Source organism: Hippocampus bargibanti, linkage group LG11 (assembly GCF_051943395.1).
Source record: "Hippocampus bargibanti isolate YZ-2025 linkage group LG11, ASM5194339v1, whole genome shotgun sequence".
Classification (NCBI taxonomy): Eukaryota; Metazoa; Chordata; class Actinopteri; order Syngnathiformes; family Syngnathidae; genus Hippocampus; species Hippocampus bargibanti.
The window spans coordinates 10,407,164-10,424,663 of record NC_142744.1 but is presented as its reverse complement, the minus strand read 5'-3'; the positions used below and the strand labels follow the sequence as shown (position 1 = coordinate 10,424,663).

General features: G+C 39.9%; 2 protein-coding genes across 6 annotated transcripts in view; one reads left to right on the top strand and one right to left on the bottom strand.

The window, feature by feature from the left end:
• The window catches only part of apoltp (apolipoprotein lipid transfer particle homolog), a 44,358-nt gene extending 37,662 nt beyond the window's left edge, over window positions 1–6,696 (top strand). For 3 of the 4 annotated variants that reach the window (XM_089008637.1, XM_089008635.1, XM_089008634.1), the window contains exons 67-73: window positions 1,071–1,168; window positions 1,241–1,425; window positions 1,515–1,714; window positions 1,802–1,973; window positions 4,688–4,797; window positions 4,883–4,999; window positions 5,483–6,404. In XM_089008637.1, the coding sequence (XP_088864763.1) occupies window positions 1,071–1,168; window positions 1,241–1,425; window positions 1,515–1,714; window positions 1,802–1,973; window positions 4,688–4,797; window positions 4,883–4,999; window positions 5,483–5,686 (1,086 nt within the window). In that variant the 3' untranslated portion in view covers window positions 5,687–6,404. The other variant, XM_089008636.1, reaches the window with a different exon arrangement.
• A 4,317-nt stretch (window positions 6,697–11,013) lies between these two features.
• On the bottom strand, window positions 11,014–14,912 carry LOC148891503 (sorting nexin-16-like). Of its 2 annotated transcripts, none has more exons than XM_089008237.1 (5): window positions 14,775–14,912; window positions 13,697–13,810; window positions 13,399–13,547; window positions 12,179–12,248; window positions 11,014–12,082 (listed from the first exon to the last, which is right to left on the bottom strand). In XM_089008237.1, exons 1-5 carry the CDS (start codon window positions 14,910–14,912, stop codon window positions 11,942–11,944), a joined length of 612 nt encoding a protein of 203 aa, XP_088864363.1. In that variant the 3' UTR covers window positions 11,014–11,941. The 2 variants fall into 2 exon arrangements, with proteins under 2 accessions (XP_088864363.1, XP_088864364.1); XM_089008238.1 differs by having other exon boundaries at window positions 13,697–13,783.
• Between the last annotated feature and the right edge of the window lie 2,588 nt (window positions 14,913–17,500).

The following is a 17,500-nucleotide window of genomic DNA, read 5'->3' as shown; positions in this document are numbered from 1 at the left end:
GATATGCATGTTTCAAATGAACCAAAACACATGCTTAACACAGCTGAAATTAAAATAAAAAAGCAAATGTAAAACACAGAATGGCTTGCTGAAATTAATTGCTCTTATATGTAAAATACGTCCGCCAAAATTGTCCACCCTACAATTTTTAACCATACCAAATCTGGCCACCTTTGCAAAAAGTATAGACACCCCTGTGATATGGTAATCCTCTCGATTGTTATTATGATGACATAAATGTTTATACTGTGGTCCAAACAGATTCACAATTGCTCAATTGAATTTACCATTTTCCTGCGTATTTCAGGTTAGCTTCATCTCTTCAGCGTTTGTTATTTACGGCGACTGAAATCAGTGTTTGAAATAACGTCTGCCCGGAGGCCCGGGGCGCACAACTTTTACGTTGGGCGTACAACTTTCAAAACGTCGCGGCCCGGGTGGCCGACAACTTCTTCAAGAAAAAAAAATGTAATAAAAAAAATGTCAAATCAAATGTTTGTTTCATTCAATAAAGCAATAGCTACAAGGAAACCGCTACAAGCCACGTGGACTCCTCTTACAGTCACGGTATAGTCCGAAGCACAAAACAGGCTTCTGATTGGCTACTAGAGTCCACATTTGCATACTCGGCACGGCGGACAATCAGAAACCTCTTTCGTGCTTTGGACTATACCGTGACTGAAAAGTGTACTTGAACGTTTTTAAAGGGGCTTAGAAAGAGGAGTGCACGTGGCTTTTAGCAGACAACGCAACACAAACATTGCATTGTGCAACATGACGACAAATGACAACTGGAGCAAAATCTCCAGCAAGGGATATTTACCATAAATTAAGCTAGGGAGCATTTGTGGTTGGTCCTTCCTTAATTAAAAAAAAAAATCCTTTATGATTCGCAACAATGGTTTTTTTTAGCGATTAGTCGTCTTATTGTGTTTCAAGTTGTGAAAAATGGGGCAGGCAACTTTATGGCCGGGCACTAACTTTGTCATGAGTTTCAGACCCTGCTGTAATTTAAATTGACTTTGTTTATATTAAGTGAATCTGACGTTATTCTGTTCTGTGTTTATCAGGCAGGGCAGCAGACGTACCACTGGATAGAAAACAAACTGGCAATAACTTTTTCTGGACTCCGGAAACAATTGGCGTCACTCTATCGATACTCGCCAAGGTACCGCATGTGCGTCTCAAAAATATGTCAGGAGAGATTTGTTCAGGATTTTATATTTATTTGTTTTTCCAGCGAGTGTTCCGTTGCAGCGTCTATCTCACTTCCTCCGGTGCGCTGGACCCGTGTGGCCGAAGCCGGTCTGGTGGGGATCCTTTTAGAAGAGTGGCTCCTCAAACCGATGCAAAATCTGGCTTCCGTTCGACCCGCTGCTGAATTTTACCGCCTTCAGAGGAAGATCATGGACAGTCTGTTTATTCGTAAGAAACACTTTTATCTCATCAAGATATTCTGCTTACATACTGTCGCAATGTTTATTTATTTTTTATGTTGTTTCAACTTCCAACAGATCAAGCTTTGCTGGTGGCAGATCAGTTTGTAGTCACGTTCGATGGCCATCTTTATGAGCTGTCAACTTCCTGCCCGCTTCTTCTTGCCCAAGATATTAGCGCGCAGCCCTTATTCACACTCGTGCTCAATTCGCAGCCACGCGACCTCCTCCTGCTGCGGTTGAATAACAGCACTGTCAGGATTCAGCGCAGTGGAGAGGTACAGGAACATTCACCACGACGTTTTTTTGCAGGAGAGAAGCACGAATCTGACAGAGAGTTATTGTGAGCGTTGCTTGTGTCACAGGTAAATGTTCAGTGCAACAAAACCGTAACACACGTATGGCGGAGCGATGGCGACGGCGTCGTTGTCCGGAAGGGATCACACGTTGTGCGGGTATCCAGTCATAATGGCGTGTTGGTCTCGTGTGATCTGAGAAATGAAGTGTGCAGCCTGACCCTCGACGGATGGTTGCATGGTGAGAGCATTAGATTGGAGTGGATTGGATTAGCCTTTATTCGTCTGGCAGTGAAGATAGTATCATTTCACAGCAGCAAAGTTATGAAAGGAAGAAGTAGAAAAACAAAATACAGGAGCTGCTGTAAAGGCAGCCACTCTTGTGGCGCCATGTTGGACACCAAAGGGGCCATTGTGCTTTTTTGCGCCTGTAATGGGCAGCATCTTCACAGCCCCGCTTTGTTTAGCGGAAAGGTCAGTGCTGTTGGACAGTCTGCGGCTGGATGGATGCATGGCTTGAGGAACCCGCGATAAGAAGAAAGGAGCGTCAGCGCAAAGCGCCGATGCGTATGTGGAACTGTTGCGGCTTGGAATTGAAGCAGATTTATGTGGAACAGGAGATGTGAGACAATCTCTTTTCGTCAATGGATGCTACAGCTGCGTGTTTGCTTTCAACATTTAGCTTATAGTCGACATGCACATTCCACCATGATGTCCCTGATCCACTGGTGGAAAGACGCTTTGATCCTCTCCTCTTTCATCTAGAACTGCTTCATGTCATCACAAAGAGGGTACAGCAAGTCCTGAAGAATGAATGTCTCTCTGTATCTTTGTTTTGTCATATTGTCTCTATGCTGTCATATTATTTGTTATTTAGGTTTTTTTTGTTCTTTTGACTTCAAGACGGCGCCGCGAGAGTGGCTGCCTCCAGCAGCTCATGTATTTTGTTTTTCTACTTTCATTCCTTTCATCACTTTGCTGCTGTGAAATGTAAATTTCTCCACTGTGAGACTAATAAAGGCAAATCCAATCCAATCCAATCCAAAACAACAACAAAAAAATAAATACAGTAAAGTCTCGTTATATCGATATTGGTTATATCGATAGTACCGCTTATTACGATACTATTTCTATGAACGCAAGGAGAAAATTACATGCGCACAGGGTCGGATATATCCATAGTCCCGGTTATATCGATATTTTTTCGGACTCCCGAGAATATCGATATAAAGAGACTTTACTGTAAATAATATGACAACACAAAGACACAGAGAGTCATTCAATATTGAGCACTTTTTGCACTTTCTTTGTTGTATGAAGCAGTTCTGGATTAAAGAGGAGAGGATCAAACCCTCCTTTTCACCAGTGGATCAATGACGTCATGGTGAAATGTGCATGTCTGCTATAAGCTAAATGTTGAAAGCAAATACGAAGCTGAGGCATCCATTGACAAAAAGAGATTGTCTCACATCTCCTGTCCCACGTAAATCCTCTTCAATTCCAAGCTGCGACAGTTCCACATACGCATCCTGACGCTCCTTTTCTATCATCGTGGGCTACTCAAGCCATGCATCCATCCCTCCATCCAGCCGCAGACTGTCCAACAGCACCGACCTTTCCGCTGTACAAAGGGGGTACTGTGAAAATCCTGTCAATTACAGGCGCAAAAAATCGTAATCGCCCAGAGCTCTCCAACGATGACAGTCAAATGGCACTGACGTTCCTCCCAATCAAAAACGGTGCTGGTATATTCGTGCTGACGAAAAGGCGCAACCGCTCAGCAGAGTCTCCTCCTTGAGGAATGTTGTGGCCAAAAATGCTGAAAAACAACCCGTACGAAATGACAAAAGAAAACACAAAAACAACATAAAAAAGAAAGGCATATGAAAGTACTTGCTGATGGCTGCCTACTCGGGCGCCAGCTTGTACTTCTATTTAAATCGTGTGTAATGGAATAAGACGAACACTGTGCGGATTAAAAAAAAAGTTAAAATACAGTGATACCTCACTTTACGAACTTAATTGGTTCTCAGAAAGTGTCTTTAAGGCGAAAAGTTCATCTGCCAAACTTTTATTTCCCATAAGAAACCATTAAAAATGAGAATCAGTTCCCAATTCCCCATAAACCAGGGGTGTCAAAGTCATTTTATTGTAGTTATGGTTTCCTCCGTTATGAATTTGGGGAACCCATTAGAATGTTTAAATCCCTTCAAATATTAATATAAGCTAATGAATAACTCGTTTTCAAATCTGAAGTCAATAATGACTTTTATTGTGGTTGACATCCAAAAATATGAAATTTTGGCTCAGATTTTAGCAATCATCATGAAATTTAACAAGTTTGATTTGCTTTCGCGGGCCGAAAGAAATGATGTGGCGGGCCGGATTTGGCCCGCGGGCCTTGACTTTGACACCTGTGCCATAAACCAATTTTTCTACTAAATGTACTGTATAATAATAGTCGTTTTATTTACCTTTGTGATGGTCGTTGATTGCCTCTTGATGATATCTGAGTGATATTGCTGTGCTTTTCTCGGCGCTAATACCCTCACTCACACTGTCCCCTGCTAGCTGATTTTCATTAATCCAAATCAACAGAAGTTTTTCAACATTTTCTATTGCATGAGACTGTTGCTTAGACAACACAGATCGACCATGTGGTTTGGTGTTCAACCGCCGAAAACAAGTCTGCCAGCCACCGTGGCGCTGTGTGGCTTGGTTCGTCCGCCGAAAACTAGTTAGTATGCCCAGAGTATATTCTCGTGAATTTAATGTTCGTAAGGCGAAAGGTTCGTTAGCTGAAGCGTTCGTAAGCCGAGGTATCACTGTAAAGTAAAATAAAAACACTAGACCCCGTGACCATGCACTAAATGATATCGCCATGAACAATAGGTATACTTTCCGCCATATTTTATATCATGTGAGTACAGTATATACACGTTTGTGGGCATACAGGCAAATCGACAGGTCTGTTGGGGACCAATGACAACGAAGCGGGAAATGACTCACCTTTGCGTGATGGTTCCCAAGCTAACAACATGAAGGACTTCATCTACAGCTGGCAGGTAAGCCTGGTATTTATTCGACTTGTTATTGATCCGTTTGCCGCAATCAAGGATGTTAACCTGGATGTTCATGTTTGGTGCCAAGATGAACGCGAACTGTGCAAGACTGTCAGCTAAAATGGAATTTGGAGCAACCGGGGCAGTCACATGCGAATTTCTGTTCTCCTCCCCCGATTCTCCTCTAAGTTCCTGTTTCGCGGTGGTGAGTATGAAAGCTGAGTGTGTGTGTTGTGATTGTTCATTGAGGTTGATCCCTGAGAAATCAAATCTGTTTTTTGTAGAGAAAAAAAAAAACATTTCGATTATGATTCCATGCTTTTATTTGGTGTATAGAGCTCTTAGTGTTGGTTTAAGTGCCCAGCGGGCAACCCCCCTGACATCTAATTGATTTTAGATTGATTTAGAGCCAAGTCAGTATATCCAGAAGCTCTGTATGACGACTGTGATATTAGAAACCGAACATCATTATTGTCTGGGCAAATCCTCATGACACAACTTATCTTGGCAGCAAGGAGTGGAATATTATCCAAGCTCATATTACACTATGTTAAGATAAACTTTAATCGTACCACAATGAGAAAAGTTCACTGGAAAAAGGTCATCGTGCATTTTAGGTTCATCTTGAAATGGCGCAAAAAATCTGATTGTCACTGTCACTTTTTTTTTTCTACGTGTCTACCATCAGGTGGATCCTGGTCAGTTCTCCGTGGTCTGCGAGTCGAGGTCCTCCAAAGCTCCTTGCCGACTAGCTGCTGCTTTTGTTCATCTGTGCCAACACAACTACATACCCCTCGAATTACCCGGCCAGTGTGGTAAGTTCGACCCTTATATACCCAATCATGAATTCATTCTTTTATTTGTTTTTTTTTATGCTTGTTTTATGTTTTAACTCATTCACTGCCATTCCCAAATTTAATCGGTGATGTGGAGCGCCATTCCCAAATTTGTTGTTTTTTTTTTTTTTTTTTTTTTTTTGCGTGGGGTGCCGATAAAGCGCTGGTCAGACCTCTGGCAATGTTTTTCTCTTCCTCAAGGGTGCAGCATTTGCCTTTTGTCTATGTTATAATAATAATAATATTCCATTTCATTCATAAGCGCCTTTCAAAACTCCCAATGTCTCTTTACAGTCACATGATACGTTTTTCGGTGGGTGCGCAGCGGCAGCCACATGTTAGCGCTTTGTTACAGCTTCAGTTGTTGTTAAAAGCGCTATATAAATCAATATCTATGTATTGTATTGTATTTTGTACATCTGCCCCCATTTTAAGCTCAGATAACTCCAAACTCATATAACTTAGAAATTAACTCTTTTTTCCTGATCAAAGAAAGAGTCTAAGGTTTCTTACGCTGCATTGAATGTTTATGTAGTCCTAAAACTCAATATTCTGTGGGTCCTACAATTTGAATGAAAATGACAAAAACCCTGGCACTGGAGTGGACACATTTTTGCACATCGTTTGGCAGTGAATGAGTTAATATGGTGTCGATACGGTAAAGAGTTTATTTTCCTTTTGCTTTCTTATTTATTTATTTATTTTAATCTGCCGGTCTGTATTTATGTATGTGCATTTATTTAAGTGTATCAATTTTTTTCTTTATTTTGTTTATTTATATTCCCCCCAGTGCAAGTGTAATGATGGCCACGTTTCTGAGGGGCCAAAATGAGATTTTCATGCCTCTTCGCTGCTGCACCCATTCTGGACACTTGTGTGGTTTGAAACAGTCACAATGTGAATATTTAAAAAGTAGCAATCTGTTTTTTCCTTGGTCATGAGTTCTTTTTTCTTCTTCTTTTGTACAATGAATATAATCACTGAGTGGTTTAGGTATAATTCAGCCGTGGGTAATTCAACTGTCTTGTGTGGATTTATTAAATCCTGCTGCTTTTAGTGCATCTCATCCACGTCTTCACTATTTTAATTTGTACCTGAAAATGCGCTGATCTCGTTTGAGCGACCCACTCAGCGATCCAGATCATGATACAGATCTCTTGCTCTCGCCAGTATGTTCTCGTCACTGGCGGCTAGTGATAAGAGGAATTTTCGCAAACTATAATTGGCTAGTGACGAGCCAATCATAGTTTGAGAAAACTCTGACGTTGACCAGCGCCTTCAAGAAGGCCCCTTTTTGTACCCCTTTTGGGTTGCCAACTCAAAATCTGATTGGTTAAAGCAACCGTTTCATCGATATTGATTTTTATGCTCAAGGGCCTACAGAACTGATTGTGAAGGCGTCCAGGTCGATTTCTGACCCTGGTAACAAATGATAGCTGAAATGTGATTGGTTAAATGCTTACATACAAAAACACACATCTGGAAGCAGCGCAACAAGGGAAAAACATTTTTGGTTCTTATCCTGTGACTGTAAAATGTCATTGAGTTTGGAAAGGTGCTTATAAATTTAATGTATTATTATTATTATTATTATTATTATTAGAAATGAAATGTATTATTATTTTTATTATTATTATTATTATTTGCTACCTATTTGCTATCTATTAGCTATCTGGATAGCTACAGTAAATTATTCGATATATATATCGATAGTGTTATATCGATACTATTTCTATAGAAAATTACATGCGAACAGGGTCGGATATATCGATAGTCCCGGTTATATCGATATTTTTTCGGACTCCCTTGAATATCGATATAACGAGACTTTACTGTATTTGCTATCTAGCTAGCTATTTATTCACTATCGAACTGACTGGCGATCTAGCTAGCTATCTGTTAGCTATCTATTAGCTAGCTAGCTTTCTATCCGAGTTACTTCCAGGGTTGAGTAAAGGCTTGGCTAGCTATTTGTTAGCTATCTATTAGCTAGCTATCTTTCTAGCCAAGTTACTTCCAGGTTGAGTGAACGCTGGCGCGAATGGCTGCCGCTGCTCACTCGCACAAAAAAATTATGGGACTGTAAAGTGTCCTTGAAAGGCGCTTAGAAATGAAATGTATTATTATTATTATTATTATTATATATAATGAAAGGAATCTGAAAGACAATTTGGAATTATTTAATAACAATTCACACAAAAAATATTGTTCACATCAGTCGGTGATTCAGATATTTTTAGGCCGGCAGAGAAGGCTTTGCAGGCATTGATGGTCCGCCACTGACTTCTGGCCATAGGTTGTCAAAACCATTGGAATAATCCTGAAATTATTCTCAACACATGAATTAATGAGTCAATTCACTGTAGCCGCCACATCTCCAATTCAAAAGGGGTGTGCACACTTTTGCAACCAAATCATCATAGTTTATTTTTGCGGATCACATATCGAATGTCTGTTTCATTTGAGTTGTACAGCTGTTTTAGGCTCCAGCAACCCCCGCGACCCTAATGAGGAATAAGCGGTACGGAAAATGAGATGAGATGAGATGAGATGAGTTGGGAATGTTTAAATCCGCTGCGCATCACATTATCAAATTAATCCTCATCCCTACAACGTCGACGCATGATACTTTTCTCATTCTTTTTGCTGTTCGGCACATGGTAACGTGATGTTTACTCGAAGCCCATGCACAGAATTTTCCTCCTCCTCAAACATGGAGGCTTAAAGGACAACCGACACCATTTTTTTGTTTCCTAACTGACATCAGAAAAACGTTTTATAGCATCTAAAATACCCAAAACACGCCGGCTGATATTTTTAGTCAAATGAAAAACACCAATAAAAATGACTGAAAGTCTCTCAAAACTACTTCAAAATGACCCCGGAAGTGGCGAGTTTCGTGACGTCACGCCAGGACGTCTTGCCTTGCTCAAGAATCAAAACAATGGCTTCAGATTCGGAGAAGATGCTTTCTTGTTACTCATCCAGTTATGAATATGATTCAAATAGTTCTGAAGAGGAAAGCATACATGTTTGCAATCGATTAAAGAAGTCTTTCTGGGTCATTTTGAGGCGTCAGGACTGATGTGTAGCACCCAGAACATGCAGAAGATGGCGCCCAAGCTCCGTTGGAAATGGGCTGATTTGTCTGCTGGGAATTTGTGTCAGCGAATATCAAATAGTTGTCTTGGTGCAACACACAACAATTCACCATCGCGTTATGTATGTGTTTTCCTTTAAATTTCGCCATCAACACGGATCAATACGAAGTTTTCGGACCAAACAAAGTACCCAAAATGCATTGTGTGTCGCTTTTTTGGTCAGGGGCGTTCCAAACGTGACGTCACGTCAGAAATCGTCATCAACTCGAAAACAAGACTTCCTATAGCATTGGCTATTCAGCGCAAGTCTTGAAAACGTAAAATATCGCTATATCCGGTGGAATCTTTGTAAAGTACGCTCAGTAGAAGTCATTCGAAGTGATTTTACAAATGATGGACACAACTTGTCCGGAGGCGTCGGTTGTCCTTTAATCTTCCAGCAGCGGCAGATGGCGTTGAAGAATCGACAACGGCAGACGGAACAGGGGCCGCAGCATGGCTCGCTGGATGAGCAGTTCCCCCTCGGGAGGCTGCAGCGACGCACGGGTGCCGAGACCTCTGACTTGCATTTCTGAAAAATCGCCCAAAGCCTATTTTGTAAATGGCTGTTACGTTCGACAGCTTTTTTGAAACGTGACTTGATTTTAATGATTGCAAAGCCCAGAATGACAGTGTGCTGTTTTGTACGAATGACGCGTGAAACAAATTAATGATGCTTGTTCAATTGATGTGTTCTTTTCATGTTGGAAGGAATGTGAGAGAGACATTGAATACTTTCTTCACTTTCCACAACGTTTTCAACGTTATTCTTCACCAAATCCATTTAACATTTTGGATGTTGCTATGTTTCATGACTTAATATGAATTTTAATATTGGATTGGATTTGCCTTTATTAGTCTCGCAGTGGAGAAATTTATATTTCACAGCAGCAAAGCGATAAAAGAAATGAATATGTTGTTGAAAATATAGGTATGATCTCACAGAAGTTCAGCACACTTTTCACATTAATTTTAATCATTTAATGTATTTATAACGGGACGACATGGATAAATAGCTAAAATACTGAGTGAGAGAAGACAAAAAAAAAAAACATACCGCACTGCGAGCCTCTATTGCCATTGAGATCTTTTGCCTTGCAAATAGTCTTCTGGTCCGAACTGTGGGGGGAAAAAAAATACTTATATTTGAGATCATTGCTATTAGGCGTAATCATTACATTAAAAAAAAGGAAATTGACCATATTTGGGCATCGGAAGTATCCCGCACATTTTGGCTAAAGTGAAGACATCTTTTATTTGTTTCTTATACAACGGACCTTTTCTTCACGTTACAGAAAAAAAACAAAGAATAAGCATCACACTTTTTTTTTCTTTCTTTGTTTTGTTTTGTTTTCACCAGGCAACACCACGATTGTTTTAGTTTCACATATTATCACTCTTGTCGACATGTTAGAATGATAAAAGCGTTGCATCGGAGCAATAACTTTAGAAATTTGAATGAGAGTAAATTTCTTTTACTACCAGTTTTGTCACTTTGGGACAAGCTGTTTATACTTTTTGAAGGGAATGAGCACGGTGGGTGGGGAGATACTTTTTTATAATCAAGATGCATGTGGGCCCGTTTAACTTAACACTGTCGAAAACAACCAGAAGTATGAGGTTATTGTATTATTCCGACAGATAACTAGCTAGAAAGCTGGATGGATGGATGGATGGATAGAAAGAGAGAGAGAGAATAAGAGAGAGAGAAAGACAGAGAAAGAGAGAGACAGAGTGAGACAGACAGCTAGATAGATAGATAGATAGATAGATAGATAGATAGATAGATAGATAGATAGATAGATAGATAGATAGATAGATAGATAGATAGATAGATAGATAGATAGATAGATAGATAGATAGATAGATAGATAGATAGATAGATAGATAGATAGATAGATAGATAGATAGATTGTCATTCTGACCTCCATCAACGTCCCGCTGGCTCAAACTTTTCTTGGCGTCCACACAAAAGCACGGAGGGACAACGAGCAGCAATAAAAAAGGATAATTCCCTTCAAGCCGAATTTTTCTCATGATGGTGTGGTTTGATGGATCTAGTACTGTACGTCTTTACGAAATAGCCAAGATTGGTGGCTCTCTTGCTGTTGCTCACTTGATGAGGAGGTTTCGCTCCTTTGAGGAGATTCAATTTAGTCTTGACTCGATTTGGAGGCTCCACCCACCTGCTTGAGAGATTTCAGGGAACGATGCCTGCTGAAGAACAAGAGGGTTGCCCTTGTTACCGTGAACAACATGAAGAGGTAATGTGGCCAATTTTGTGCTTGCTCTGATCAAAAATATATCTAATAATCACAGGCTCTGAGCTCCGGTGTTGGTAGGGGTGGATGTCATCATATTTCATTTATAAATATGACGACAACGTGTCTTGTGTCTCTGGATTGGGAAAAAGCATCTGGAGTTACTTTGCTGGCTGCCTGACAACTATTCCATTTGAATTTGCCCGGTTTCAACAACAGATGATAAAAATCAGGTGCTTCGCACAAAACAATTGGAAAGTACAACACAAGGCAACGATTAGAAAAGTCAGCTTTATGATTTTTTTCCTCCTGCGTTTACCATTCCGAAAATCCTATCAATCTTTCGAAACGCGAAGCAAAACACGCGATCACAAGATCAAAAAAAGAAGGCGAATCAATCGTCTGAGCAATACCATGTTTTTTCATGATGTGAAACATCTGTACTGTTGTGTTTTCATCTTTTTTTATGGAGATTTTCTTGAATAGAAAGATCATAATACTACAAAAGTAAAGTTCTATTTTGGAAATTAACTTTTTCAAATGTGACAATTTTCTTTGTTAATGTTTAAATAATGAATAAAGTTTTGGTCAGTCACTTTGATATGTTTAAAATAGACGAAATTTGTATCGTGATGTGTTGTCTGTAGCATGATGGGGTTGCTCGGGAAAACAAATCTCATCCATAGGGTTCTCTGAAAACAAAAATTATGTCAGAAACATCTGCAAATCAGCGAACCTTAATTAATTACAGTGCGGCGGGGGGCTTCTGGCGCCCCTTAGCGGACATTCGTGGGAAATTCCGGTGATTGAAATCTGAAAGGTTCAGATTAGCAAAATATCCCAAATATAAGAAGCAGAGAACAACACGCTTATTTACCTAAATTAACAACACAATGCTTGAAAATAAATGTCAATAGTTTTTCTTCATCAAAAAATGGATGTGTTCAGTTCTCTCATTCAGGGTCCTCTTCAAATGTTCAACTTCTCGTTTTTTTCCCATCAATTCCCTCTGTAGGTGATGGTTCGTCTCCTCTAGAGCGGCACAGAAAGCCTGCAAAACATTAAATCATTTTAATGACGTCGTGTTTACTATACTGAGGCGATGGAACTATTTAATTTTGAAAAGAAGGTCAGAAAGATAACCGACTCTGCTTTCTTCCAGACAGTCGAATGGGCCCGGTGATTCACTCACACTGAGAAACTGCCTGACAGAAACACTGGCAACACAAAAGTCAAGGGTGAGACAATCGTGCAGTATTCATTTGAGCCATAACGGGATCAGAAAAAAATCCTGACTTTATTTCATTGAGACGATAACAAATCAGACATGTACACGTGTTCTTGGAGTTTGACTTTGATTTCCAAATCCTCTTTTTTTCATCAAACGTCAAACACAAAACTAAGACAGAACAGATATATCTTGAGTTGAATATTGAAAACATTGTAATACAATGTTTTTTTTTACATTGAAATGTTTGACGTTGTTGTTCCAAATTGACGTTTATGTCATGTGGATTCAGTGTTCGACATGAACTCATAAAATCGAATGACTCGTCAATATCAAACCCGGCATTTGAATTTATAATTGCATTTTACAGTACAATTTCTTTTAAATGCCCGATTTTAGGGCTGTGCCATTTGAAGTCTGAATTTGTAACAGATTGGTTTTTTTAATCTAAATATGGCACAATACGTTTGTTACATTTTGATTTTCATTTTTTTTCTAAATTCAAACTCCCATTGCACAGATATACACTCATCTTGTATTCTCTCATCGCATACTTTTTGATAAGTATTGAAAGGTGCTGAGAAATGAAATTTATTATTATTTGCTAGCTATTTGCTATCTATTAGCTATCTGGCTAGCTATTTGCTATCTAGCTAGCTATTTATTCACTATCAAACTGACTGGCGCTCTAGCTAGCTATCTGTTAGCTATTAGCTAGCTAGCTAGCTTTCTATCCGAGTTACTTAGCTAGCGAATTGCTGGATAGCTTTCTATCTGAGTTACTTCCGGGTTGAGTGAAGGCCTGGCTAGCTATCTGTTAGCTATCTATTAGCTAGCTAGCTTTGTAGCCGAGTTACTTCCGAGTTGAGCGAACGCTGGCGCGAATGGCTGCCGCTGCTCACCCGCACAAATAAAATATGTGACTCTAGACTGTCCGTGAGTTTTGAAAGGCGCTTAGGAATGAAATGTATTATTATTATTATTATTATTATTATTATTATTATTATTATTATTATTACCTCTAAAGATGGGGGACACTGATTTGCTTGAAGGGAAAAGTCGAAAGGAAAATATTATTATTATTATTATTATTATTATTATTATTATTATTATTATTATTATTATTATTATTATTATACCTGTTTCTGATGTCTTTGTGACAAGTCAGATTCTCCAAAAAAGTTTGCAAGCCAGTCTGCCTCTCGTCCAGAAACTCTTCGTCGTAGTTGTCTTTGAGCCAACGCTTTGGAGGCAAAACTAAGTGGACGCTCGGAAATAAAGCCTTGAGCTTCAAAAAAATCATTGTATCAAAAGAAAAATATGACATTGTCCAATTATGTGCACGCTTCACAACAAATCATTTTTTCTTCAATCATACAGCATTGGCTCAGATTTTAAAATCTTCCGACGTGAGTGAAATATGCGAACGCGCATCACCTTGTCTTGCAGTCTGCAAAAGTCTGTGTATCGTCGGAAGATAATCCAGCTGTCCCCCTGACCCCCAAGCACCAGAATCTTGTAAACCTGTGGTCCAAAGGTCATTGTGCTCTCCTGTATTTCAAGTTATTTAAAGGACAACCGACATCTCCGGTCAAGTTGTGTCCATAATTTGTAAAATGGCTTCAAATGACTTCTACTGAGCGTATTTTAAAAAGATTCCACCGCATATAGCTATATTTTACGTTTTAAGACTCGCGCTGAATATTTAGGAAGTCTTGTTTTTGAGTTGGTGACGAGTCCGTACGTGACGTCACTGAAGGAACGCCCCTGACCAAAAAAAGACACATTGTAGCAGTCCTTCCATCACGTCAATATATTTTGCTGTACTTGTTTGGTCTGAAAACCTTGTGTTGCACCCAAAACCCGCCAGAAGAGGGTGTCCAAGCTCCATATAAGGAATTTATCAGCCTATGGAAACGGAGGTGGCCACAGGAGGTCGCCGTTTTGTGCCTCTTTTCTGGTGATCGTTTCTCCCCAATGTTGCCTCAAAATGGCATGGAATAAATTCTTTAATCGATTGCAAACATGTATGCTTTCCTCTATAGAACTATTTGAATCATATTCATAACTGGATGTGTAACTAGAAAGCATATTCTCCAAATCTGAAGCCATTGTTTTGATTCTCCGGCAATGCAGGACGTCTTGGCGTGACGTTACAAAGTGGGGATGGGACTTTCTGAAAATGCCCAATTCGCAGCTCAATCTTTTGCAGATTTTGGACACTAAGTCATTTTTATTGGTGTTTTGCATTTGAATAGAAATATCATACTGTGTGTTTTGGGTATTTTAGATGCTATAAAACGTTTTTCTGATGTCAGTTAAGAAACAAAAAAGTGACATCGGTTGTCCTCTAAGCATTTCAAAATGTCACAAGACATCATCCTTTGCTTATGTTACCTTAGCAAGATACGATCATATATTTGTCAAATAATTACATTATCATTGTCAATAACATGTCATATTTAGCACAGCTCCCAAAATATTTGAAAGCTAAAAACTCAAAGTTTTATGTTACCGTGAATTTTTCCCTCCCTCTGAGGATTTGGTGATCCTGCAGTGTGACAGCGAACGGTCTCTCCACCCAACCGTCACCAAGGATCCCTCGCGTCTCCGGCCCCGCGTAAGACATTCTTCTCTCGGATTCATCGCCCATTTGTGGAGATGAGAAGCAACCGTTTTTAAAATGGAGAGTGAAAAAAATCTCTGGTGAGATGTGACGTGAGGTTTAAGGTGCTATGTGAACATTGACTTTTTGCTAGTTGGAACACCAATTACAACACAAAATGGATGTTTCAGATTTTACAATCGGCGGGCAAGGCAGCAATAAAGTGGTCAATGATTTGTCAACAGTCTGTTTTGTTAAAGTTTTACGATTGGTGTGTCGTCTCTGTTCACTTTGCAAGGAATAGATGAAACGATGTCATGTTTAAAAACAATTATTTTATTTGCGGATTGGTACCATCAAAACACAGTGAAAACCAACTGATTATAGCCACAGCGTCAGTTCCAAGATGGAGGTAAAATGCAGTGATGAATACAACTCCAGAGAGCCTTTTTTGCATGTATTGCAGGGAACCGTAATGGGTGGTCTGTGTAAATATGAAAGGTTTGCCCCAAATTTATTTTTCACAATAATGGGTTTATCTTGATCGTTCGTCCCTGGCTCATCGCTTCTACGGGTGGTGATGGCAGAGGACGTATAAATCAGCAGGAAGGCAGGTTTTGAACAGAAAGTTAATTTAATCTTGAAGACAGCGGAGTCATTGTGGGAGGTCGTCCGAGGGGGACGCAGGAAGGGAGAGAGAGAGAAAGAGACGGACTGGGAGAGCATTTATATGACAGACAGGGTGCGAAGCAATAGGATGTGACATGGTATGCGACATCATGTAAAGGAAGGCAGAATGACGTATCCGGAAGTCCAAACCAAAACCAAATGATGAGAAGAGATGTTTAAAGATGTTCGTATAGCAAATTACCTCAACACACAACAGTACAACATACATGTTAAGTCTCACGATTTGGTCTCATTTTATAAAGCAACCATTGTCACAATAGAGGTACAGACAGTTCATTTGCAAGGTGAAACAAAAGAAAATGTAAAAACAAAACACATTAATCCACTAATTGAATGTATAAATAAACAATGAAAGCATTTTAGTTTTATTGACTTCTAATTTACACTTTTGTAACGCATACCACAGAGTCGCGAGTACGAAAATCTCCCGATTTATGAATTCTGAAATTTAACATGGATGGCACAAAAATGGCTCCTACGCCATTAAAGTTACACGTTGTAATAGTACTGTTCACCACAGGACGGCAGACTACCGCGCTCTGATCGTTTTATTTCCAAGAGTGAAAACGACGCCTGAGGCTGATGGGAAAAGACTTAAAGTCGCCGAGTGGCCAAAACAAACATGCCAATCAAACCTGAAGATGGAGGACACTGATTTGCTGTGGCGACCCGTTGAAGGGAAAAGCCGAAAGAAAAAGAAGACGGTGGTAAAAAGGCTGTGGGGAAAATCCAACAAGTACGCTGAAAGGACATATCACGCCATTACCCGTAGGACAAAGTCATTTTCTTCTTTGTCATCAGTGGTCGGACAACTTTGGCGTGTTAATAAGACTAATGAGGCCGAACTGCACAAACTGCATTCTGTGAGGTCAACTTGTTTCATAACTTGATCCGAGATCGTCTACAGCGGTACTGTCGTAGAGCAAAGATTAAACTATGGCACAATTTTGCCTTATTCGTAACATTTAGTGGTCATATTAGTGTGACGGGTGTCACAACAGTGACTGTCTTCATCCCCACGATGCTGCCGTATTAATGAAGACGAGACGCGTGGATGTGTCTTTTTATTTCTTTTATTTCTGCAACACTGCAACACAGTATGGCAGAAGGGATGGGTGAAGTCGCATGGGTTTCGTCTTGTGATTAACCTGAATCTCCTCGAGATTGTTCTCAAATGCAAAACATTGTAGATAACAAAACAGAATTAACAACATGTGATCGTATAGTGGTTATTTACAGAAAAAGAGAATACAACACAAGTTCACTGTTATTTACAAGATGTCCCTGAACGCATCATGGGCGGAGACTCGGCAGAACACGCGGTGCGCTTGTAATGGCGCCACCCGCCACGGACACTCACGGGCAAATGAAACACGACACAAGAAACTAAATATTGTTCAATAAAAACGAAATGAAACAATTATTACCTGCAACACAGTATGGCAGAAGGGATGGGTGAAGTCGCATGGGTTTCGTCTTGTGATTAACTGCACAATAGAAAAGCACTATGAAGCTAAGTTCCACTCGACAAAACGTGAAGTAAATAATGACACAAAAAGTAATCTGGACTCGAATGAATAAGGGAACTAATTAGATAACACTAGACAGTAAAAAAGGGGAAACAAAATAAGATATTGTCATGAAAATGCGCGTTAATCAAGACCAACAGAAAATTGCGACTCACCCTGAATCTCCTCGAGATTGTTCTGGAAACTATGGGCGGGACATAGTGCCACACTGTGCGCCGTTGCGTCACTTCCTTCATAATTTAATAACCTAAGTGTACAACTCCGTTACATACACCCCCCTTAAATTATGCAGAAGTGAGGCAACATACACACGGAAGACAACAGAAAGACCAACAGGCAAAATAGACAAGGTTATCGGGCAAGGATGTACAAGGAAGCTGTCTAATTATGTCACTCATCTGACCAACTACGTCAGGT